This window comes from Rhodamnia argentea, chromosome 7 (genome assembly GCF_020921035.1).
Source record: "Rhodamnia argentea isolate NSW1041297 chromosome 7, ASM2092103v1, whole genome shotgun sequence".
NCBI lineage: Eukaryota > Viridiplantae > Streptophyta > Magnoliopsida > Myrtales > Myrtaceae > Rhodamnia > Rhodamnia argentea.
The window spans coordinates 13,408,183-13,432,422 of NC_063156.1; the positions used below are offsets into that span (position 1 = coordinate 13,408,183).

At 37.9% G+C, this 24,240-nt stretch overlaps 1 protein-coding gene and 1 long non-coding RNA gene across 2 annotated transcripts; one reads left to right on the forward strand and one right to left on the reverse strand.

Moving 5' to 3' along the window:
• The first annotated feature begins 937 nt into the window (after positions 1-937).
• Positions 938-22,665, forward strand: LOC115741887 (nuclear pore complex protein NUP107). The gene is made up of 24 exons (XM_030675903.2): positions 938-1,130; positions 1,494-1,873; positions 2,992-3,061; positions 3,302-3,417; positions 4,464-4,495; positions 4,605-4,730; positions 7,428-7,586; positions 8,790-8,882; positions 8,963-9,130; positions 9,469-9,564; positions 11,808-12,043; positions 12,127-12,184; positions 12,434-12,522; positions 14,662-14,793; positions 16,062-16,184; positions 16,941-17,039; positions 17,114-17,302; positions 17,622-17,796; positions 17,887-18,043; positions 18,134-18,336; positions 19,565-19,706; positions 21,559-21,713; positions 21,840-21,962; positions 22,352-22,665. The coding sequence occupies exons 1-24, from the start codon at positions 1,051-1,053 to the stop codon at positions 22,415-22,417; spliced, it is 3,267 nt and encodes a 1,088-aa protein (XP_030531763.2). The 5' UTR covers positions 938-1,050; the 3' UTR covers positions 22,418-22,665.
• On the reverse strand, positions 12,531-21,110 carry LOC125316055. The gene is made up of 3 exons (XR_007199368.1): positions 20,973-21,110; positions 13,373-13,470; positions 12,531-12,923 (listed from the first exon to the last, which is right to left on the reverse strand). It is a non-coding gene; the product is annotated as an uncharacterized LOC125316055 (long non-coding RNA).
• Positions 22,666-24,240: the final 1,575 nt, after the last annotated feature.

The following is a 24,240-nucleotide window of genomic DNA, read 5'->3' on the forward strand; positions in this document are numbered from 1 at the left end:
GCAATACCTCGACGATGTAATCGTGTCTCTAATTGATAGAATAGATTTTATTTATCTATGCTTCACCTCATTACTTAGTCATTTCAACGATTTCATGTTGGCTAAATTTGTACTCTCAACAACCGGCGCTTGAGCGATTTTCACTCGCATCGCTCTTTTGATCGGCTTCTACTAGTACTAGCCGAGTTGTGGACGAAACACTTGTACTCTTCTCATATCAACAGTAAGAAAGCTCCCAGCAACAAAGAAGTCTTGTTATTAACATCATTTGCATATAAATTTAGAGAATATTTTGTTCGCATACTCATATATATATTTACATACTCGTTCATACCAAATGTTTTTTCATTTTCAAATTACATAAAGCTTTTTTCTACAATCTCTCCCTTTTTTTTTATGCAGGTGTGTTAACATGCACAAAGATTTTGAAAATATTTTTGCGCATGCACAGTAAAAGGTGCTATCTTTGTGTCAAAATGTAACTCAAGCGTTTGTCAATCTAGTTCGAAATGGCCAAATCCTGTTTGGTCTGACCAAATTATGGCTACCATTTAGGGCCTCAATGAGAGAGGCTCAAGATTTTGGGGTCGGATGAGTGACAAAATGGTCAAGTCACTCAACTCAAGGTCAACCTAATTCTAGCATTCAACTATATTTATTTTGCGAATAGTAAAATGGTTTAAAAGACATTATTAAAAATGGTCATTTATATTCATTATGAATAAAAAAAATTAATAATTTACGATTATAAATAATAATAAAATTTATTATTGATTAATTATGTCAAACGAAATAAATAAATATTTGTAAAAAATATTTTATAAATTATTTATTTTTCGCGAGAAAGGTAAGAAAAAGGCACGGTAGGCGTAGTAGAATTGGTTGGTGAGAATATATCCGGAGTCGGGTGGACACCCGGACCGGTCCGGTTATCATGTCATCCTTCTTTCTTTCAATTCCCGCGCAAGCAGAGTTTAGGGTTTAAGGGCCAGCTCTGAGCTACTTCTTCAGCGTGACCGATACTGCGGGAGCTTCAAGCCCGGAGCTACTATGGAGGACGAAATGGATGCATCTCCAAGCTATTTTGACCCAGAGGATCTTTCAGTTAGAGAGCAATTTCGACGATATGGGTAAATCAATCCATCCCTTTCATTTTACATTTTCGCGATTATCTTGGGTTCCATGGCTTTCGAGATCAGTTGGAATTGAAGGGATGGTTCGTTCATCCTAAGGTAGAATATGGAATTTGGCAAATCAGCAGCCCTTTTGCCTCCTGTTCCGTTCAAACTATACTCGTCAATTTCGCTCTTTTGATCTTGTCTGACTTCTTTTTCGAATTAAGGGCAACCATTGTGGTAGTGGTATAGTTCTACAGCCGTCCATCTCTACTATGCGTTGCCTGATTTGAGTCGAGTGCTATTATGTGTCAGTAAATGTAGTTCTGTCTAGGCGAAGCATGCCATTAGGATTGAATCGTGTTATTGCATGCTCAGGAGAGGGCAGTCGTCGACTTCTAACGTTTCACCCCAGAAACGTTCGGGATTGATGGTAAGGCAGGGTAGCTTGTTGTACGATGGAACAAGCATCCACAGCCCAACAAATGCCGCACTTCTTCTTGAAGACATTAAGCAAGAAGCCTTGGGCTTTGATGCTGATTACCCAGAGGGATCACCTGCAAGGACCCAATCTTCTTCCAAGAGAAGATACTCCATTGAGGGCCATGGGAAGTCAGAGGCAGAGACGGGTTTTGATTCAGTCCGAAGAGCTGGAAGTCATTCGCTGAAAGCTTGTAAGCAGGAGGATGAGTCATCATCGGACAGTGGAGAGACGACATTCTCTTTATTTGCTTCTCTGCTGGATTCTGCTATTCAAGGTGTTCTAAGTAGATTAACTGTTAGCATGTAGAGATTAACTGAATAGATGCTCGTCTCTTTAATCTCATAGCTGATTTATTTGGTCACTTTCACATGTACATTATTTGCATTCGTATCATGGAGAGTATGGAGAACAATTTCATCAAAATTTGAATCTGAAATGAACTGTGAGCATGTGCTTCGATCTTAACTTCAGTAATTTTGATGCATTCTGTTACTTAGGTCAGTCATGTGCGATGGTTTAATTGCCGTGATAGAGGATTGTAAGCTGCTGCAGCTGTTATATCTGGTTTCTATGGTTGTTAAAGGTTCTCCCTTGGTACCCTTTTAAGGAATTTTTATCAAAAACTATGCAATTGTTGTTTTTTTTATTCATATAAGCTTCTCCAAAATTTATTCTAACTTAAATTATGTGCATCAGATTAGTGGACCTGATGTTTGAGTTGGCTGTTATTAGCGTACAAGAACTCCTTTTTAAAAATGGATGGACTGTGTTGTCAACAAAGAGAATTGTAGTTTTTCTTTTTGGCACAGATTGCCTGCAACTTTTATGGGAGAGAGTCTATTCATGAGTGATAGAAATGAGTCAACGTAGAGTGAAGATAAGTATTTTAGTGAGGAGAGGACGTTGAAGACATGCTCACCACAACTAGTGGTTCTTGCGAGGTTAGATGAAAGTTGAGGGAAGCTTTTATGAGGATCATAGGGTCTCTTTGGAGAGTGTAGATCAACAAAAGAAGCTTAAGCTTCAATTTGGATATACTCAAAATCTGTGAATGGGCTTCTTCTAATTTCTCTTGTGAGCTTAGTGAAGGTATCATGCAATTGATCTCTCTGTGTTGTGTACGACCGTGTGTGGGTGAGTTTGTGTTTGTGTGTGTGTGTGAGCAAGTGCAATTTGTATATGTATTTGTCCTTTCCCCTTTAACCTAGTTCACAAGTGCATAAATAGTATTGTATTGTGGGCATGCACCTGTTCGTGACATATATGCATGTATATATATGTAAGCTTGTGAAATCTGCAGTGTGATGCAATTTGGTAGAATTAAATGTGAAAAAAAAGTGTGAAACTTTCAGTGATATGCTCTGTGGAATCTTACTTTATATCCTTTTGCAGGGCTGATGTCTATACCTGATCTGATACTACGATTTGAGTCATCTTGTAGGAATGTTTCAGAGTCAATCAGGTATATCTTATATAAGATGAGTAATACAGTACTTAATGACTGGTTCTGACTGGTTCTGACTGGTTCTGTGTGAATTTGGCAATGTGTGCATGGACTAGCAAATTCTCTGCACAATTGCTATTGCTTTTGTTGAAGTGTAAAAATTCTGGGTCATTCGGTTACTCTTATTACTCTCCTTACCCTCCTTACCCTTGTATGGTGTAACTCTCTCATGTTACTCTTTTTTTTTTTTTTCAAAAGGTATGGTCCCAATATAAAGCATCGCATTGTGGAGGATAAGCTAATGAGACAAAAGGCTCAATTCTTGCTTGATGAGGCTGCTTCATGGTCTCTCCTGTGGTATCTATATGGAAAAGGAAATAGATCTCTAACCTATTGAAGTTGATTATATGCTAGAACATTTATTTGACAGTTCAATCTATTATTACAATATGGTATTGTGATTTGAGCATGCTATTCATTGTGTGGGGAGTGTTGTGAAGCTCCGTGCAATAATGAGATCATGTGAGATATTGCGGTTTTTCTTTTTTTTTCCTGGTGATATGTTGCATGACTACCTGGACATAAAAATGTGCTGTGATTTTTGCATTTATCCATGTCATGAATTAGATATTGTTTTTGAATCCTTTAGGAGTATAACTGATGAGTAATCTTTTTATGCTCGGTTGATGTATCCGAAATTAATTTTATGGATTGAGATCAGGATCAAGTTTGATAAATATGAATTTTGATAGTAGGTGTGCTTGATTAAGGTCAAGGATGGAGATGATAATTTCTTAAGGATCTATTTGGTTCTTTTTTTCTTTAACATTCTTTGTGGAAACAGAAAACTGCTAGGGGGTGTCTTTTTATCAATTTATAAAATGGTTTCTGAATTTTCCAATTGTATAGGAGGAGAGAATTTGGAATTCATGTTTAAAAATTTCATGCCAATGTTGGAACAGAAAGTATGAGAAAGATGACTTACTGAGAGTATAAACAATGTGCCAAACTTGTGCTCCAAGTTTTTGATGTTCGAATAGAATCAAAGTGAACACTATTATAAGTACATTAGATGATTTAAAGCTCCAAAAACTAAAAGATCAAGCATTTGATCCAAATGGCCATGTCTTGCAAGAGAGGTAAATCAGCTCGTAGGGTTGTGAAAGAAACAGAAGAACAGGAAAACAATCTAGAAACCATTAAACATTTTCCTGAAAATTCCTCACTGTAAATGAAAGTCCAACATTTCTCTAGAATTAGAGGCGCCCTGATCTTTTGAATTTAGTATTTCCCTAGGAACTTGTAAGTATATGCTTAGCCTGCCGTTATGTGCATATTCCATGTATGCTTCTCCCTACCCTCTCTTCCTAAAGCTCTATCTGTGTGCACGTGCTTCTGACAATTTCTTTCTCTTATACAGGGAATGAAGACATCCCAAAAGATATATATGTGGTAATGCGTCTTGTTGTCCAACAGTTATCTTTTGATGTTTGCAAAATGACTTCAGAGTCGAGTATAATACTTTCCTTTTTCTAGTAACACTTCTCTTTGTCTAGTACAGTATCCAACTACATCACATTTGGAGGCTTGTCGGTTTGTTTCAAATGACCATACAGCACAGTTGTGCCTCCGGGTTGTTCGGTGGTTAGAGGGATTAGCTTCCAAAGCACTTGATTTGGAAAGCAAGGCATGACTCTCTTCACTTATTTCTTTTATGAGGGACATTGAATCATGTTGTAAAGTGTGATCTGTTGTTCATGATAATTGACAAATATCACCTACGCTTCAATGGAATCTCTTTTCCACCTGGCATCGTTATTTCTTACAATTTGGTCCCTGTCAGGTCCAATGGGACCGCAGTTTTTGCACTTTTGTCGATAGGATTGTGTTAGAATAATTAAATATTAAGCAACGCTTTCATCTAATGACTTAAGCTTTTAGAATAGTTGGCGGTGGTCCCACAAAATTTCACATGGTATCTGAAAGATTTTGTGGGACTACAACCAACTGCTCTAAAAGCTCAAGCCGATAGAAGAAGGCGTGATTTAATATTTTTTTATTCCAACACTCCCCCTTACGCTTAGTCCGGTCTTTTTGCCTAGTACTAAGTGTGGAAGCGTGGAAATATTCATTGGGGAGGCAAATACGGGCCTAGAAAGGTTCGAACTTAGGACCTCCTGCTCCGATACCATAAAAGATTTTATGGGACCCGAAAGATTTTGTGGGACCATGATTGATTGTTCTAAAAGCTTAAGCTATTAGAAAAAGGCGTGGATTAATATTTATTTATTCCAACCCCCTCATGTTTAGTCTAGTCTTTTGCCTAGTACTAAGCGTGAACATATTCATTGGGGAGGCAAATAGGGCCTTGAAAAGTTTGAATTCGGGTCCTCCTACTCTGATACCATGAAAGATTTTGTGGGATCATGACTAACTGTTTTAAAAGCTTAAGCTGTTAGAAGAATGCGTGGTTTAATATTTATTTATTCCAACATGTTACGTTACTTGTGTTTTTTAGGTTTTATTCCTTTCTACTTACATGGGGGCATTATGGTCATTGTATAAGTTATATATTAAACAACATTAGGTATAGGGAAAAGAACACAGAAAGTGAGTCGTTCTTTTGGCTTTACGTTTCTTTCTTCCTTTTCTCTTCTCGTTTTCTCCTCTTTTCTTTCTTCTCTCTTTCCTATTTACCGTGGGTTCTCTAATTAGCTTTGTAACATGGTATCAGAGTAGATCTAACTACTTGATTCCTTGATCGTGTTGCTGGTTTGAGAGTCCCCTAATATCCCTTTTCCTTCTCTGGTGCACAACCACTGTTCTAAAAGCTTAAGCTTAAGCCGATAGAAGAAGGCATGATTTAATATTTATATATTCCAATACTCCCCTTTATGCTTAGTCCGGTCTTTTGCCTAATACTAAGCGTGAACATATTCATTGGGGAGGCAAATATGGGCCGGGAAAAGTTTGAACTCAAAACCTCCCGCTCCGATACCATGAAAGATCTTGTGGGACAACCACTAATTGTTCTAAAAGCTTAAGTTGATAGAAGAAGGCGTGGTTTTTTTTTTTTTTGGTAAAGGAAGAAGGCGTGGTTTAATATTTATATATTCCAATAATTTAATATTTATATATTCCAACAGTATCAAAAGCGAAGGTCCTATTTTCAAATCTTTCTGGACCCCTATTTGCCTTCCAATGAAATATTTCCATGCTTAGTACTAGGGAAAAAAAACAAGCGTGAGGGGGAGTGTTAGAGTAATTAAATATTAAACCACGCCTTCTTCTAATAGCTTAAACTTTAGAATAGTTGGCAGTGGCCTTACAAAATTTCACAGATTGTAATAGCTACCTAAGACATCATAAATGATCAACTTTTTTTGGTTATGTACTAAATCATGTCTCCCATAAAAGATTACGCCGAAGGTTGCTGGACCCATTAGGTCAACTATAGCTGACTTTTTATATCTTCTAGTTTTGCTGTAGTTTGGTGGATGGTTGATGCTATTTACTCTGTTCTATTGGTAGCTTGCTTTTTATTTTCATTGGGATGAAACAGCCTTGAGAAGAAAGTCAGGTAGGAATAGGATCATAGTCATGACAAGGTGTAATTACCTCACAGCAAAAGAAAATTTCCTGAAAATGGACATCTTGCTGTTCTTTTGCATATTTAGATTGAAAGAAACAAGGACAGATTTAGAAGAAGAAGAATCCTCTCGGTAAAATCCATAGATTTTCAGTGTTATGTTCTTAATCTTTAGTATAGCGAAGTGGAAGGGTGAAGAGGTTGATGGTTAGATACTTATGTACACATGTCTTTCTAGAATGATCATGGCACAATCTGGTGTTTAGTTTTTGTACTTGAAAGGCTTTGCATTATAAGCCTTTTTTTGTGTGGCTGATGCATTCTTGTTACCTCTTTTTAGTGAATCTAATGTAAATATTGGAAAATACACATTTTTTTGTCTTTCTGTAAATATTCTGGTTCTAGATGCTAAAAACTGCTATTGGTTTTGAGAGCTGTCTTCTGTATGGCTTTTGCTTTTCGGGTCTCTTTTTTGTATGCGGATTTGCACCCCCTTGGTGGCCTATAGTTGAACTTTTTATCTATCCTCATATAAAGGCAAAGAAAATACTGAAAATGAGGAAGCAAAATGATTCCATCTCTAATTGGTAGTCCAACTGAACGTGGGAGTCTGCTTTTGGTATGCAATTCAAGAAAATATCGATGACTTGACCCATAATGCTGAATATCATGCTTATATGACTCTAGGTTCTGATATTGTTATACTTTCGTGCTGGCCAAATTTTATAGGTTTCCTTACAGATTGATGGCATGAGTTTTGTACAGGGACTCCTGTTGACTTATCTATCATTTCAGGTGCGAGGATCTCATGTTGGAACCTATCTTCCCAGCTCTGGAATCTGGCATCACACACAGAGGTTTCTGAAGAAGGGTCGTTCTGATACAGACACTGTTCGTCACTTGGATTTTGATGCTCCAACACGTGAACATGCGCATCAGCTGCCTGATGACAAAGTATTTCTCTTGCCTGTACATACTCATAGTTCTAGCAAACAAAGTCCCACTGTTACATTCGAATTATACCATTGGTTATAAACACAATATTGACCAACTCACTGTTTGAAGTCCGTGTTCCCCCTTCAGAATTGGTTATATTTCAAAACATTGGCACTTCTTGGCCCCAGCATTCTTAGAAGCCTTGAGATGGTTCATTCTTAATGAAGCTTGCGCATCTATCTTCACCATACTTGTCTTTGTCTGTAATTTTCATGCCTTACTATAATAATGATAAAATGCATTTGCCAGTACCCCTTAATTGTATTTTTTTGGGGGTCATGTGAAGGAAACTTCAGAAACGGAGATAAGATGATGGAGAAAAGGAAAATATCTTGTGATAAATTTATCCTCTTTGTGTTGGCCATTTGTGGTAGAGAGAGGTTCTTTATCTACATGTATTAAGGTTGAGAAATGTGGCTCAATCCTAATGGATACGATGTGATATAATCCCTCTTTTCCAGGATTCTACACTGTTCACTGCTTTCAACAGCCAAAGGCTGGAATTCAGAGTTTTTTCATCTTCACTATCTGAGTTAAAATACTGATTCTGATTGAGAGCTTATTGCCATTCCTCAAAAACATAAAGGTTGTATTTGATTTGCATAAAGAACGTCATTTGAATTGGTAGTTATCCCTGTTTTACCTTATTTCTACACAGAAAGATAGGGAAGGCCCTGCAAAGCAGATATAATGTTGATTTTCTAATCTTCATCAAGGGGGGAAATTGTCTGTCTTCAAGCAAAGACATGCTATTTACTTTCTCCACAATATATTCTATCGCTTACATGCTGCAGGACATATGATGCCGCTGGATAGCTATAGTTTTTTGGAGAAATATTTGTGTCCATGAAGTAGATGTTAATTAATGCATTATAGAATTCTTTTGTAAACCTTCAAAAACCAATTACTACTAAGAAGAATGATAACTGTTTTGGTACAGCTGGAACTGTCATCATCACTTCATATAGTTTCTGGTACTGCCTTTCACCTGGCACAAAACATATTGTTTGGGAAGCTTTTCTTGCAATTATTTTGTCAATAGTTGCATGCCTTTCGTACTTTTCATATTGTCGGGTGGATGCTGTTATCTTGAACATATGCCTGTATAGGATCCTTAAGCTTGTGGGAATCAAACCTGGACTTTTCAATATTTCCGTGCAGAAACAAGATAATTTGCTATTGGAAGACGTCTGGACTTTATTAAGGGCTGGGAGACTCGATGAGGCTTGTGACATTTGTCGGTCTGCTGGACAGGTGTGTTGAGTTTCAAGAAGACGCAATTGCAAATCAAATTTTAATGTTCTTATGAAGTATACTTTGTTATGGCATGGCAGCCATGGAGAGCGGCAACTCTTCGTCCATTTGGAGGGTTGGATCTATTTCCTTCCTGTGAAGCCCTGGTAAAGAACGGAAAAAATCGTACTCTTCAAGCAATCGAATTGGAAAATGGCATTGGACACCAGTGGCGCCTCTGGAAATGGGCATCCTACTGCGCATCAGAGGTAGGGTTCTAATGTTGAATCAGGTTTTTTGGCTTGCAAAGTCGATTCTTCACATACTCGACTCATTATGTTAACTCTTGTTTGCTTATCATTTTAATATTCATGTGCAGCATCTATGTGCCGAAATGCATCTTTATTAAAGACTTATCATTTTAATATATATGTTAATCCCATCTTTTTGTGGTATTCATTATGAATAACTGCAGACTTCTTCATTCAATAGCATTACAATTATTACTGAGATTCAAGGTTCTTCAAGTTTTTGGATGTTTGATGATTCTCTCTGGTGTTTGGTTTGTCTTACATATGCGTCTGTCTTTGTGCATGGTTTTTTAAAGACAATTTCTGAGGACGGTCGCAATTTCGAAGCTGCTGTATATGCAGCCCAGTGTAGCAATTTGAGGCGCTTGCTTCCAATATGTACAGACTGGGAGGTTTGTCTTTCCATCTAATCAACATAATTAACGTTGACTTCTTTAACTTCTGCAAGTTCTTTTTTTGGCCTTTTAATGGTTGGCATTTCTTCTGACATTGTGGAAATTCTAGATATGGCAAAGGAATTATCTTTAGCTTGCTGTCACAAGATTTGGCCTTTGAGGCATAGTGATAGATGATGGAGAAGTTAAAGTTAGGATTATGATATCTGTTTTCTGAGGCGTACAATAGGGTAATAGAAAATTTTGGCAGATGATGTATGGACTAGCCATTACAAGGTGGCTGGCAGAATGATGTACCAGCTGATGCTTATGGGAATAATTTTTGCAGACTCAATTCATAATTGCCAGGATAACAGTTTTATGCTATAAATATAAATGATTGAAAAGGAATTGAACCTTTGAGACATTATTGCCATGTACTAGCTTGCTTCTTGTATCCTCCTATTTCATGGATATTTACAAACTTCAGTGACAATAAAATTCTTCATAAAATCTAAATGAGAGAGGATTCTAAAGTTATACTTTGTATGAAGTTCTCCCAAAGACTTTAGCAAAAGTAGCAACCCCTTAGACACCATGCCTGGTAAGAACTTTAACAAATAGAAACGTGATTTTCTTTCTGTTTATTGTGAACTGCTACTATGGTGTAGAAAAGTTTCAAGTCGTTGAACAATTGCGGTGAAGATGCTTTAGAAATTTGTTCAATTTCTAAAGTCCGATTGGTGACATTTTACGAAGAACATTGAAATGCTTGGTCATTGGCATCTGTGCGAAGGCCATGAGTTTTTAAAAGAAAGCTTTTTAAGGCATATAAGGATTTAACTTTTGCTTTTTACTTGATCTAAACTTTGCAGCGGACACCTTTTGACTTTTTGGTTAACCCTAAACATGTGAATGTACGTCCCAACATTTATGTGTTGTAGAAGTTTCACATATAATTTTTTCATAGTTCTTTCAAATTAGGATATTTTAAATTTTGATGGGAAAGCAAAAACTGTACTCTTTGCTTTTAAAAAGGCTTAAACAAACAGGCCCTTAATAACTTCAAAGCTAGTGAAAGTTCTTTTTCATAAGTTCTTGGTATTCATTAATCTTGCTGTAATGATCATCTCCCCCAATTTTTTTCATAAATTTAGACTCATTCATGGATGTAGAATAGTTATCTGTCAATAAAAGATTGCAATATTGAATCTATATAAGCGAATTAGATCTGATTAAATCAAGAACTGTGAAGCACTTTCTTTTTTGTTTATCCTTCCAACTGCTCTCGGTTGGTCCCTCCATACTATTTCTGCAACATATGAAGCTTCCCCGAAAGCACTACCAAATAATATAAGGAGATGAAAAGCAAATGGCTCGATTTAGGTAAACAATTGGCTTCATGCTTAAAATTAAACATAGAAAATATTGAAAAAACAAGGCATGACATTTTCTCTAAATAATGCAAGTCTGTCTAGCAGTTTATGGTACAAAAGGGCATTGTCCTGGAAAATATAAATCAATCTCGAGAGGGAATCCCTTTATTAACTAATAGAAAGGAAAAGGGAATGGAACAAACAAACAAAAACAAATAATAAAAATTCAACCTTTTTCATAACTGACCATTTCATGAGGTGGACTAGTCTGATCACCTTTTATCTTGAAAACCCTATTTTATATATTGGTAAGATGTGCATGATGCATAAGCTCTGTTTTGGGGAAACAGGAGATCAGAAGCACTTGACAATTATAGAAAGAGACAGTATTTGACACTTTGCCAGACTGGGATTTGAATTTTGTTTTGAGTAATTTTCCGGTAATTCTGTTCTTCAGGCTTTGCTTAGCATTGTCTATTACGTGCATCTTATATAAATTTGTTGGAATATATTAATATTAAACCACGTCTCTTCTATAAACTTAAGTTTTTAGAGCAGTTGGTTGTGGTCCCATAAAATCTTTTATGGTATCGGAGCAGGAGGTCTTGAGTTCAAACCTTTCCAGACCCCTATTTGCCTCCCCAAATAAATATGTCCATGCTTAGTGCTCGGCAAAAGACTAGACTAGGCGTGAGGGGAAGTGTTGGAATAAATAAATATTAAACCACGTCTCTTCTATCAGTTTAAGCTTTTAAAGCAGTTGGCTATGGTCCCATCAAATCTTTCAATATTAATAGTTTACCTTCTTTCGTTTATTATAGTGTATTTATCATAAACAGAATTAGAATCACATGAAAGGCTGATCTATGCCCCCCACAATTGCAGTCTGCTTGCTGGGCAATGGCCAAGTCCTGGCTTGATCTTCTGGTGGACATGGAACTTGCTCGCTTGCAGCCTGGTGGAATGACTCATTCAAAGAGTTATGGAGATGATATTGATGGCAGTCCTGAACAAATCGAGGGCACATCTCAGTCTTCATCGGGGCCTGAAAATTGGCCACTGCAAGTTCTTAACCAGCAGCCACGACATCTTTCTGCTCTTCTTCAGAAACTTCATTCAGGGTACTAAACAAGACTCAATTTCTTTGGAAGTTCGTATCTTTTTTTCACAATATATGATAAACCTCATTTTCATTCTAATTTAGCGATGCTGTACATGAGGCCGTTATGCGAGGATGCAAAGAGCAGCAAAGACAAATTGAGGTGAGTATCTTGGCAGGAGGATCGCTTTGGCTTAATTCTGGTCATGGACGTATGGATGAAGCATTTGCTTCTTTACTGCATTAATGACGAAAACTATATTATTATGATATTTCCAGTCATTTTTCTCTCTTTTATGAATGTTTGTAACTACATTAAACATACATAATGCGACTGAGTTTTATTTTATCTTCCAGCGATAATATGAATGTTTATAACTTCATTTGAGCTTGGCATGACTTGCTTTCGCAGATGAAACTTATGGAAGGGAATATACCCCAGTTGCTTGATCTTATCTGGTCATGGATAGCACCTGCAGAAGATGATCAAAATGTGTTCAGGTATTAGAATATGAAAATGCTTAGCAGCTTTTTTCATTTGCATCTTCTCAACTATTGACTAAAGAGGTGAAGTAGTTCTTAGTTGGAGGCTCCCTATGACCATGGCATCCCAGTCTTTCTTTCAATTTTTCAAGCAGGATAGGCAAACATGTTCATTACCTGGCCCCGTGAAATTGGATTATAAGTTCGAACTCTATAATGGTAAAGTTTTACAAGCTTTGCTAAATAATCTAGAAAATATTATGAGTCTTGTATAGATTGATCGTAAAACTCCAGATTACTAAATTAAGCAATACAAACAAGCTTTTTTGTTACCTGTCTCACAGTATCAATGTCCCCAATGGTGCCACAACATATAAAAATAAAACATAACATCAGGATCATAAAACCTCTTTTTCCTCCTTAAAACTTTCTTCCAGCAGGTTTAAGGGCTCATGATTGCCTTGTGGCACCCTTTCTTGGGGTCTTTCACGATCTTAACATAGAGTTTGCTCTTCTACAGCGCGTCATTTGATTGTTCATTGCATCTCAACATTCTATTGGGCTTTGTTGAGCCTAGGACTCACATCCTGCTTGCAGCCATGAAGACAGATCGGAACCTAACAAGGCATTTAACACCAAGAACAGAATTGAAGAAGCAAATCAAACAATTCACAAGGATACTTACAATCTAAAAGGTTGTCTTCTGGACATCAAAGATAGGTAAAGGAAAAAAAAACTTTTTTAAAAACAAACTGTACTCCATAATGGAAAATACCCTCTGAAAACAACCCTGCAACGTTTATAAATAAAAGGAAACCCATTATTAAGAGGATTCCTACCTAAAGAAGTAAACCTAATATTACTAGACTCTGAAAACATAAGTAAAGACCCTGTTACTTAAAATTCTGTGAACAGTAAAAGCAAGAATTAATCTTCTCTTTTATGCTCCTTCATCTCTCTCTCTCTCTGCGTGTGCATCCTGAACCAGAAGAATAACCTCTGCTCTTCTTCTATTTGTTTTCTAATGATGCATTAATGCAAGGGAGTCCTATATATCTCTTTTCATTTAGTTTTGCACTTCAAGAAGCCCACAACAAGATGAAACCAATGGAAGAGATCTTGGAATTCAGAAAATGTAGGTAACCAAGTCAAGGGGAGTCAACAAGTGATTGTTGTAGTTCAACTTGTGAAATATATATGGTTTCAGGTAGGACAAGATGGGGTGTCACCCAGCTAATGACAATAAATTCAGTGTCAAATCATGTTATTCTATCTAGGGGAATTTCTCCCCTCATTCATTCCCCTCTAAAAGCAATTTGGCTACCCTATATACCTTATATAGTCTCTTATTTATGGTTGGATGGTAGCTTGGAATAAGAACTTTACGATTGAGAACCTCAGGAAACAGAATTTCGTTCCACGGATTGGTGTTGCATGTGTAAGCATTGGGGGGAAATCTGTTAATCATCTCTTTCTTCATTGGGACTTTGCTCTTCAGCTTTGGATTTATATGCTTAGCTCGTCTAAGGTGGCATGGGTTATACCAAGTCATTCCATCCAGCTTTTTAGTTGTTGGAATGCCTATGGAGGAGGCTGAGTTTCTAAGAAGTATTGTGGTCCTGCACCACTCTGTCTCATGTGGTGCATTTGGAAAATAAGGCAGTACAAGATTGTTTGAGGGTTTAGAATCTTCGGTTGCTTGTGTTGTACTCTTTATTTGGCTTTGGACATCTTGTTTTGACTTTACATTGTCTTGTGAACTTTTCCTTTGTTTTTTATTGTTCTTTCTTTCTGTTTTCTTATCCATTTCTGATTTTCTTGAATATTTTAAAGTTCTTTATTACCTATAAATAAAAACTTGGGAAAAACATGCTTTTGTTGCAGACAAATTATATGTTGTTCAATGGAACGTGAAACCCAGTTTGGCTTGTCAGATCTTTTGCTAGCCAAATTGTTAGTTTGAAGACATTGCTTTCTGGTGATTTTAGTGAAGGAAAACATTTTGAAACATTATTCTACATTCTTTTGGTTAGAGTGTGATTTGATGGAGGAGCAGTAATGAATTTGCCCCTCCCTTCCCTTTCTCACCATGTCTGGGTTCTGAGAAGCAAGTTACTGGGACTGGTTCCTTAAGGCTTGTCTATTGCCTTCTTTCAGGCCACATGGGGATCCTCAGATGATTAGGTTTGGAGCTCATTTAGTACTTGTGCTAAGATACCTGCTTGCTGATGAAATTGAGGATGCCTTCAAGGAGAAGATTATGACAGTTGGTGATTTCATTCTTCACATGTGAGTCTTTTCGTGCATTAAATTTTTTTTTTTTTTTTTTTTTGTCGAATGGATTGACATAGTATATGGACTTCAGATTCTGCAGGTTGTTAGTAAGCCCTGAACTAATATAATTTCTCGCTGTTGGTCTAATGCTTCATATGGCCAAATTTAGGTGCTAATGTATTTACGGGTGAGCGGTTCCGGGTTCCTTAGATGTTCCACTTGGAACCTGAAACTTATCCGTTAGAGCAGGTTCCTCATTTTTTGGAACCTGGAACCTACCCCGTCACAGGTTCTAGGATCGGTTCCAGGGTGCCAAAGAACCTATCAATTTCTTTTATTTTCTTTTGTTTTTTTTCATTTTTAGTTAAACAAAATGAGAGTGAACGCTACAACATCTAATGGAAAGTAGAGGTGAGTGATTTTAGGTTCTGTACGAGTTACACTTAGGACCCGAAACCAATACATTGGAACACATTTATCATTTTTTGGAACCTGAAACCTAAAAATTTGTTTGACTTCAGATTATACACTCATCATTGGATGCCATAGAATATTGTACGATCGTGCAAAAACATATACCAAGAAAAATATAAAAATTTATTTCAGGATCTAGAGTCTAGATTCTAGGTTCCAGGTTCTAGATAATGGAACCTGGAACCTACCCGTTGGAACAGGTTCCTCAATTTTTGGAACCCGGAACCTAACCTACATACCTTGGAACCTAGAACCGGACCGAATCCTAAAAGTTCCGGTTCCAGGTTCTAGGTTCTACCTTGGAATCATGCTCACCCCTAAATGTATTCCTTCAAAAATGAACCAGTTGGCATGTTTCATAATGGGCAGCTAGTAATCATACGTTGCTCATTCGATGGTTTGCAAACTTAGCTATTGATTATAAACTGTAGCTGTTTGCTGAGTCAATATCTGCTACTTGTTTTGGTAGGACTTCGTCCGACTAATCACTTGTTGAGTTGGAAAACGTGTTCTCCCTTCTCTAAGTTAAGTAATGCCAGCCAGACATTTTCATTTTATTCTTTATTCAGGGCATGAAGGCATCTACTGACTTATAATACCTAATGGCCATTCTGGATTTCTAGCTGCATAGGTCTCTACGCAAGTTCTGCAATGGTAGAAGCTCCTCTATTTCTTTAGCGTGGTTGTCCAGTTTTCTTATCATCCTTTTAATTCTGCAATGATTTTGAAGTTTGCTCCGGTCACTGTCTTGTGATGTTATGGGGAGGCAACAATTGTCGTTCATTTGCCTGTTTGGGGTTGAATTTCAGGTATGCAATGTTTCTATTCTCAAAACAGCATGAGGAATTGGTTGGGATTTATGCTTCTCAGCTTGCACGCCACCGATGCATTGACCTCTTTGCCCACATGATGGAACTCAGGGTGAACAGCAGGTCTGTAGATGTAATTGAATCTTTCTTCTTTTGTCTCTATTTTGTTCATGTGGTTTTGTGCGACAATCTTTAGAATGACCGTAATATTGTGAGTCAGCATAATTAATTTCTGTTTGTTCGATTGTTCAATTCACCACCTTCAAATGTGAGAATACTCCATATTTTGTATTTGCATTCTAATTTTTAAATAGAACTTTAATTAGGTCAAATGGATCATTTGAATAAAAGCAGTACTCAAGGAAACATAGAAACTTTGATGTCCTGACCATGCAACTTCACCTACTAGAGTTTGATCCAGTCCTCATATCATGCATGGATAGTAACCGTTGAACTAGAGAAATTATTAGTAGTTTAGGAGTATGCTCTCTTCACTTACATAAATGCGGTTCACATGATTTGGGAAGGGTATTAACACTTAATAACTTTATGTGGAAGTGGGTCCCCTATCACATGCTGGCATAAGACAGTTAGATTTACATTTCCCAGATAGTACCCAATGTGATAATGCTGGGGACAAATTTCATGAGCAATGCGTTTGAGGGATCACCATATGTACTGTAGAGAAGCCCATAGTTTATTCTCTTAACTGGCATAAATAATTGTATAGAGTATGCTTGAATGATCTCTTCCTTCATGCCATTGCAGTGTCCTTCCATCAGTTGTACAGTGCTGACTGCAAAGATGACCATATTCATATGTTTGTCAGCTGCTTTGGGTTTCCTGTTTATGAGTACGAATTCCTTTATTTTCCTGCAGCGTACATGTCAAGCATAAGATCTTCCTTTCTGCTATAGTGTACTTGCCATTTTCTCCTAGCGATGATTCAAAGGGAAGTTTCGAAGAAATAATTGAGAGGTACTAATTTCATTCTACTGCCTTTTGGTTCTTATGCTGATTATGGGAATTTTGATGAACTTTGATTTGTATAGGGTTCTGTCAAGTTCACGAGAAACCAAAGTTAGAAAGTATGATAATACATTGGATGTTGCTGAGCAGCATCGCATTCAAAGCCTTCAAAAGGCTATGGTCATTCAGTGGCTCTGCTTCACACCACCTTCCACCATTACAGACGTTGCAGTTGTTAGTGTCAAGCTGCTGCTTCGTGCTCTAATGCATAGGTAATGTCCTTTTGCGCCGTCTGGTTTTACTTAGTTTCTTATATACTCAATGTTGAAAAGTTAGTATAGCTCGTATTTCATCTCATACATTTCGTTGTATTGGTAGCTTAAAATCAAATGTTCTTTTCTTTCTCTTTCTCTTTCTTTTGATATATTTCTTCACATTGTTTCATCTTTTGCATTTCGTCTTTTTTATATATTTTTCTGATGAACCCTGCTGTCTTACTTGAATTGTCACCACGATTGCTTGGCTTCATCATTGAATTTAATTTGTCCTCTTTCTTGGTACTCTTGTTTAAGTTTTCTTCTACTTTTGTAGCAATATACTATTTAGGGAATTTGCTTTGATTTCCCTGTGGAGAGTGCCTGCGATGCCCATAGGTGCTCACAAGTTACTTAGCTTCCTTGCTGAACCTCTGAAGCAGCTGTCGGAGAATCTTGATGCTCTTGAGAGTTATGATATCTCAGAGGATTTAAGTGAATTCCAAGACTGGGTATGTTCCGTAGGCAAGATTCATAGATTTATTTGATCTATGTTCCATCATTCTTTCCTTACGATGGTTTATGTATTATTTATTTGTCAGAGTGAGTACTACTCCTGTGATGCAACTTATCGGAAATGGCTCAAAATTGAACAAGATAATGCAGAAGTTTCTGCAGTAGAACTCTCACAGGAGGAGAAGGAAAGAGCTTCTGTTGCAGCTAGAGAAACCCTACAGTCAGCACGTTCACTACTACTCAGTAAGTGGGTTCTGCTACTGTAATCATGCTTTATGCAAAAAGCAGAGACAGTTGATTTGTGTTTGATTCGACTTCCCAATTTGTCTGCAGGGAAAGAACATCCCTGGTTGACTTCTCGTGAAGAAAACATGTACAAGGCAATGGAACCTATTTTCCTTGAGTTGCATGCATCTGCATCGCTCTGCCTTCCATCTGGTGAATGTATGTGTCCAGATGCCACAATTTGTGCTACGCTGATGAGTGCACTTTACTCTTCAGTGAGTGAGGAAGTGGTGTTAGAACGGCAATTGATGGTATGATGGTTTGTTTTTGTCAAATTTCTCTCCGGTTCCTTACATGCCTTATTCATGTCAGTTACGTGGTTACCGGAATTTGATGTGAAGCTAGGAATAATAATCTAAACTCATGGGTGGACAAAAAACTTTTCTATCGTTTTCTTCTCCTTTCAAATGAGAGATTTGTATATTCTTACATGAATTCTCCCCTTGAGAATTTTCATATTAGAAAGAAATATTGAACTAGTTAGTTCCTGAGGTATATTCAAGATAAACACCTAGATGTGTGGAAAAAGCATGGTCAAGATATTTTGGATGATAGAGGAATTCAAGAGCAACTCTCCGTCTACATCGAATCTATTGCTGTTAACTGCATTAGTTAATCAGAACTAATGGCAAGTGTTCTGATGCTTTTTTCCTTTTGGCCAGTATTATTTGATGCTATTTACCATGAAACAACAATCACAGATGCCATTTTCTTTTATGTTATGTCTGTAGGTCTATCCAAAGGATGTTACCAGGCTGTCCTCAAATGTCTGCTTTAAGTACTCCTGTCCTTTGTCTAGCTTAGTTTCCTCTCCATTTGCCTACTAATGCCGTAACTCTTCCTGGATCTCTGGCAGCATGTAGCTTGGTTTTTATATGTGGAAATAACTTCTACCTATGATATGATTCAATCTAAAAGTTCCTTATGTCATTGGTTCCACATGTATCGACAATTAATAGGAAAATATGGAGCGTTGTCAGCTGTAGTTTAGTTTGATAAATGGCAGTCACTGAAGATACTTAGGTGTTGATTTCAAACAAGAAAAGTAGTCTCTTCTATTTCTTATTATTACTATGTTACAGAGAACATTACACATAAATAGAGTCTAGGACAACTATGCTATAGAAAGGAAATAAAAGCGGAAAAGGAAAAGATTTCCTACTTCCTAATCTTGAGGATTCATATGACCAAAAAAAAAAAAAATCTTGAGGATTCAGAAATAAAGGAAATAAAATCAATGGAAACAAAAAAAATCATATCCCAAGATTTTCTCCTGATTTTCCGAGATCTTCTCCCCATTCTTCAACATTAGGTCTTGTTTCTGTTAAAGTATATAAGTGCTGCAAAGTCTAGTAGAAGAAAGCTAAGAAATAGCCTGGCCGATTACGAAATCCGCAGGTAGATTATAGTGATCATGACATTGTGAGCTGAATTGGAAGATGTCTTTTCCCTTTGCTTAGGTTTAAATGTAATGGGCAGGTAAATGTTGCTATCTCATCCAAGGATAAGTACTGCATTGAGGTCGTCTTAAGGTGCTTGGCCATCGAAGGTGACGGGCTGGGATTCCATTTGCTCAATGACGGTGGCATCCTTGCTAGGATGGTGGCAGCTGGCTTCAAGGGTGAGAAAAACAGTTCATAACTGCCTTCTTTTGTGCTGTGTTTTTTTTTTTTTTTTTGGGGGGAGAGGGAGGGAGGGAGGGAGGGGGTTGATTTGCTCTTTAATTGGTATCAGTTGGCCCCTAATAATACCATTGGAGATGATATAGTGCAGGGAAAGATGAAGCAGTGTGTTGATAATAATTGTGTCCCTTGCTTGCTCATAAGTTCTTGGACTGCCAAAGGAGCAGATTGGTTGTTCTCTTCGTTGAAAGTAAATTCATTTGCTAGCTTATAGTGAAGCAGAATAAGTGGAGTCATTAACATATAGCATCTTCTTTCATACGTTCTTTTTCAGGGGCCATGTCATTATCCAGTGTCTAGGAAATTTTACCTGGAGGGCTTGCCTTTTTTCATTAGGAGGTGGTGTGGATTAGACATGCTATATTATGATTCGAAAAAAGAAAATGATCTATCTCTGATCCAAATTGTGTGATTGCTCAGAAATTGGAGTCTATGCGTTTTTAGTCATATGAGAAAAAGCAATCAGATAATTGTTAATTTTCATGATGAACAACACAAACAATTTTATGGGGATAGAAGACTAGGAGAGAGCAGGGGGGATGTAAAAGGTAAAATCTTTCACATTCTTCTTTATAATAGTTTATTCTTAATTGGAGTTAACAGGCATGACAACTTGTCAATGCACTGTGTTGTTTGAATTGGGGTTCCGTTATAGGAAGCCCTTCTATTTCCATCTCGTGATATTCATTTGTATCTTTTATTGAAACTCAATGGTGGGATTATGCATTTTAAATACAACACAGAGATCAATGGTAAGTGTTAGCCTCTTTGATTGAACTCTTTGGGTATGCAATAGGCAGATAAATTGATTTCATCAATAAAATGAACGTTAGTTGTCACATAATGCATGACCAGATCACTTGTCAAAAGAAAATGCGAACTTAGCAGTAAAACCTACTCTAACACTGCTAAATAGAGGTATCAACTGGTTTGGTCTAGTTTTCCACCAAAAACCCTACTGATTCAATCGTTCCGGTTTGCAGACTTTCCTATGACTCCCCCTCCCAATCAATCAATTCAATTTGTGACAACGGGAACTTTGATCCACCCCGAGCTTCTTCCTCGCTCCCGCCTGCATTGGATGATTTCTACTCTTTACATATGAAAATGTACACTGCAGAATACCACAAAACTGAGAACCAAACAGAGGATAGACGTATGAATTGACTAAATAAATCAGTTTCATTTTGGTTAAGGGGTTAAACCTCTCTCTCTCTCTCTCTCATGGGATTTGCATGAAGGGAGTTGGTGAAGTTTATTAGCTGTTTTTCTTTTTAAGATTTTCAGACATTGGAAAGTGAAGCAAGGCAAAAGTTAACTTTAAAAGTCAATCTTAAAAAGCGGAGCCACTTGATTATGTTTTATAGCAGGTGGAGCGATTTGATGAACTTGCCATTTCAGAAAGAGAAAAATTTAGGAAAGCTTCATAGAATGAAAGACTTCAGGAAAACTCTATACAGAATTGCGGCAGATGGCTTATATGGTTTAATTTGGTTTCCTGATTCAATGACTGAAGACTGGCCTACACTTTTTAGAACCTAATTGTAGATTTCATGCTAGTAATACTTGCTATCTTTGTTCTCTTAGCTTTTGTTAGGTAAGCTGCTGTAAGTTATCGAGAAAAGATCTTTAATACTTTCTTAGGCATAATTTATGTGAAAAAAGGTTGAAATTTACCCTAAAAGCAGTACAATCTTGGAAGAACTGAAAATCATTTTTGTCTACACAGTTTGGTCCAGATTTTCAGATGCGCTGACTTATTTTTGTAGTGCTGATGACCGTTTACTGCAGGTGAGCTTGCTCGATTTCAGGTTGGAGTCACCATGGAAATCTCCCGATTAGATGCTTGGTATTCGAATAAAGATGGTTCTTTGGAAGGCCCAGCATCATACATTGTCCGGGGCCTGTGTCATAGGTGTTGTCTACCAGAAGTCATTCTGCGATGCACGGAGGTGGTGTTCTCCCAAAGAAGAAATCCCCCCTCTTTTCCTTGTGACATTTTCAGCATGCACACCAAAACGGATGTACGCAGCATCTCATGTCTTTCAATTTGTTGAACCATTCTCCATGTGATGCAGGTCTTGGTGTCTGTAGTGGAGTCTGGTGGCCCTCCTGAAAGCCATGATGATCTGATTGAACTGATCACTTCATCTGAAACAGGGCTACTTCATCTGTTTAGTCAGCAACAGTTGCAGGTAATTTTGATACTAGTACTTGATACAAGATATTGGGTCTTCCTGTATCATGGGATACCAGGGATAGTGGGCCTAACCTGTCATTGCTAGAGTACTTCTCTCCTGCAAGCCCTGACTGTATTGCGCTTAAATTTTATTGGCATAACAATGATTCACTCTAGTCCTCTAGGTCCTCTTTTGTTTGTATTGTCTTTGATACTTTTAATTCTGCACGCTGTGAACAAAGGACATATCGATCGTACACCTTTATCGTGTCTAAAATGCATCGTGTTTTACTCTTCCATGCTCTTCTTACAAAGAGTAGTGTCCGACTTTTATGCATTTCGCCAACTCTTGTGGGATTATTCTAGTTACTTAAAGTAGCTGATGGTGTCTTTGGTTTTTTCCAGGAATTTTTGTTCTTAGAGAGGGAATACTCCATATGCTGCATGGAGCAACAAGAAGTTGATGAGTAGGCCTATTGCAAATTAGGAATTTGCTTCATAACAAGACACCTGATTTGTTTTTTTTTCCCCCTTTTAACTTCGTAAAGCATGAGGTGAGAAGCCACAAAAAGAGAAAATCAAGGTCGTTTTGGAAGTCTAATAACTAGTCCTCTCTCTCTCTCTCTCTCTCTCTCTCTCTCTACGACCAAGAAGTGTGAACTCGAGCATTTCATTGCACTTTATGTGAATTATCCTCTGGGACCGAGGCTTTGTTTATAGAAGAGGGCTTCAAAAATATTTGAAGTTGGGCAACAATTAGTCGCTGTTCACTTGGTGGAGCCCGTTTATTGGTGCTTCCCACTGTACGCTTGTGCATCCCGACCATAATCATTTTGCGAAAAACGCCCGAGACCTTAATTTTCCCCAATCTCTCCCACCACAGTATTGTTCTTCACGATGTGACAGGCTTCCTTGAAGCTCCATTACGCACCGCCATTTACAATGGCTTACGTTGACGCGCTGTCGACCATTGCCGTTGTACCTTGCTGTCATGTCCTCAAGCAATCGCCTGTTGTCCATTGTCGTCCATTGGGTCCTCGTTGAGCCTCGTGTTGTCCCTCAGTCCTCTGGAGCTATGCTGATGTGGCCACTACTGCCACGAAGGCATCACGGGCTGATCGCTCCAGATTTGGTCGCCCAAGGCAGGCAATGCTGGATCTGGGCTCGCCGACATTGGAATTGACGTCTAGAACTTGTCCAAAAAGATAGATATAGAGAGAGTTGGGGGTTGGGGCTGCGGTCAATGGCTCAGGGTGCCGTTTGGGTTTCTGAGATTGGTTGATGGCAAGCGGCAAAGGCAATGCCTCTTAAATCTAGTACATTTGTATCGATTCAATCCTAAACATTCACTATTCACTGTGACGTTTCTAGGTTCGGTTTGATCCTATCCAGGAACTAAGAATCCAAGCAATCGAATGAAACCGATCAAGTTCAAAGGAGAGAATAACTCGAAACTCCATAAGAGGTGAAGGAGACCCAAATAAGCCAATAGTGGAGATAGTCGCACATAATAATAGATCACAACCATATTATTAAAAGCCCACCCTTTCTTTGAACCTTGTCAATGATCGAACTTAAAGATATGAACTGATTGCCATTTGATGAGTAATTGAGAACAAGGGAGAAGAATGACCGAGAAGGCAATGCCTCCAAACCATCTTGGACGATAGCATTTTAGACTCCAACACAATCGAAACAACACTAGCAAGAGCTTTACTTTTAGCTCTTCCTCGGTCAAAAGAAACAGTAGGAGATTTAGGGCATTGCTCATCGTTCATTGATTTTTTTCACCTTTCAGTGAAGAAGCACGAGAGAGAGAGAGAGAGAGAGAGAGAGAGAGAGAGAGAGATGGACAAAATGTGCATGGCAGGGAGACAAAAATGGTTGGCAAATGAAGCGTGTAATGGAGCTTATATGGGTTTACGGGCTTATGCCGACAAGGTGCTCGGGAAAAATCCCAGGATAAATAGTAAGGCGATGAGGTGAGGACATGACGGCGAGGTACAATGGACCCAATAGACGACAATGGACGACGGATGATTGCTTGAGGACATTGAAGGCGTCACAGCCCTTGCTTGCCCTTGCTCTTCCTCGCAAGGGTCTAGACAAGGGCCACGGCCCTAAGCAAAGTAAGGGCCACGATCCTCGCCTAGACGCTGGCGGCCCGATTGGCATTTTGAAAAAAAATCAAATAAAAAAATCAATAAAAAGTTTGAAAAAATATGTAAAAAATTTAACAATGTTATTTATGTCAGTCTTGACTATGTCGGACAATCGGCATTTACTGGGTTACC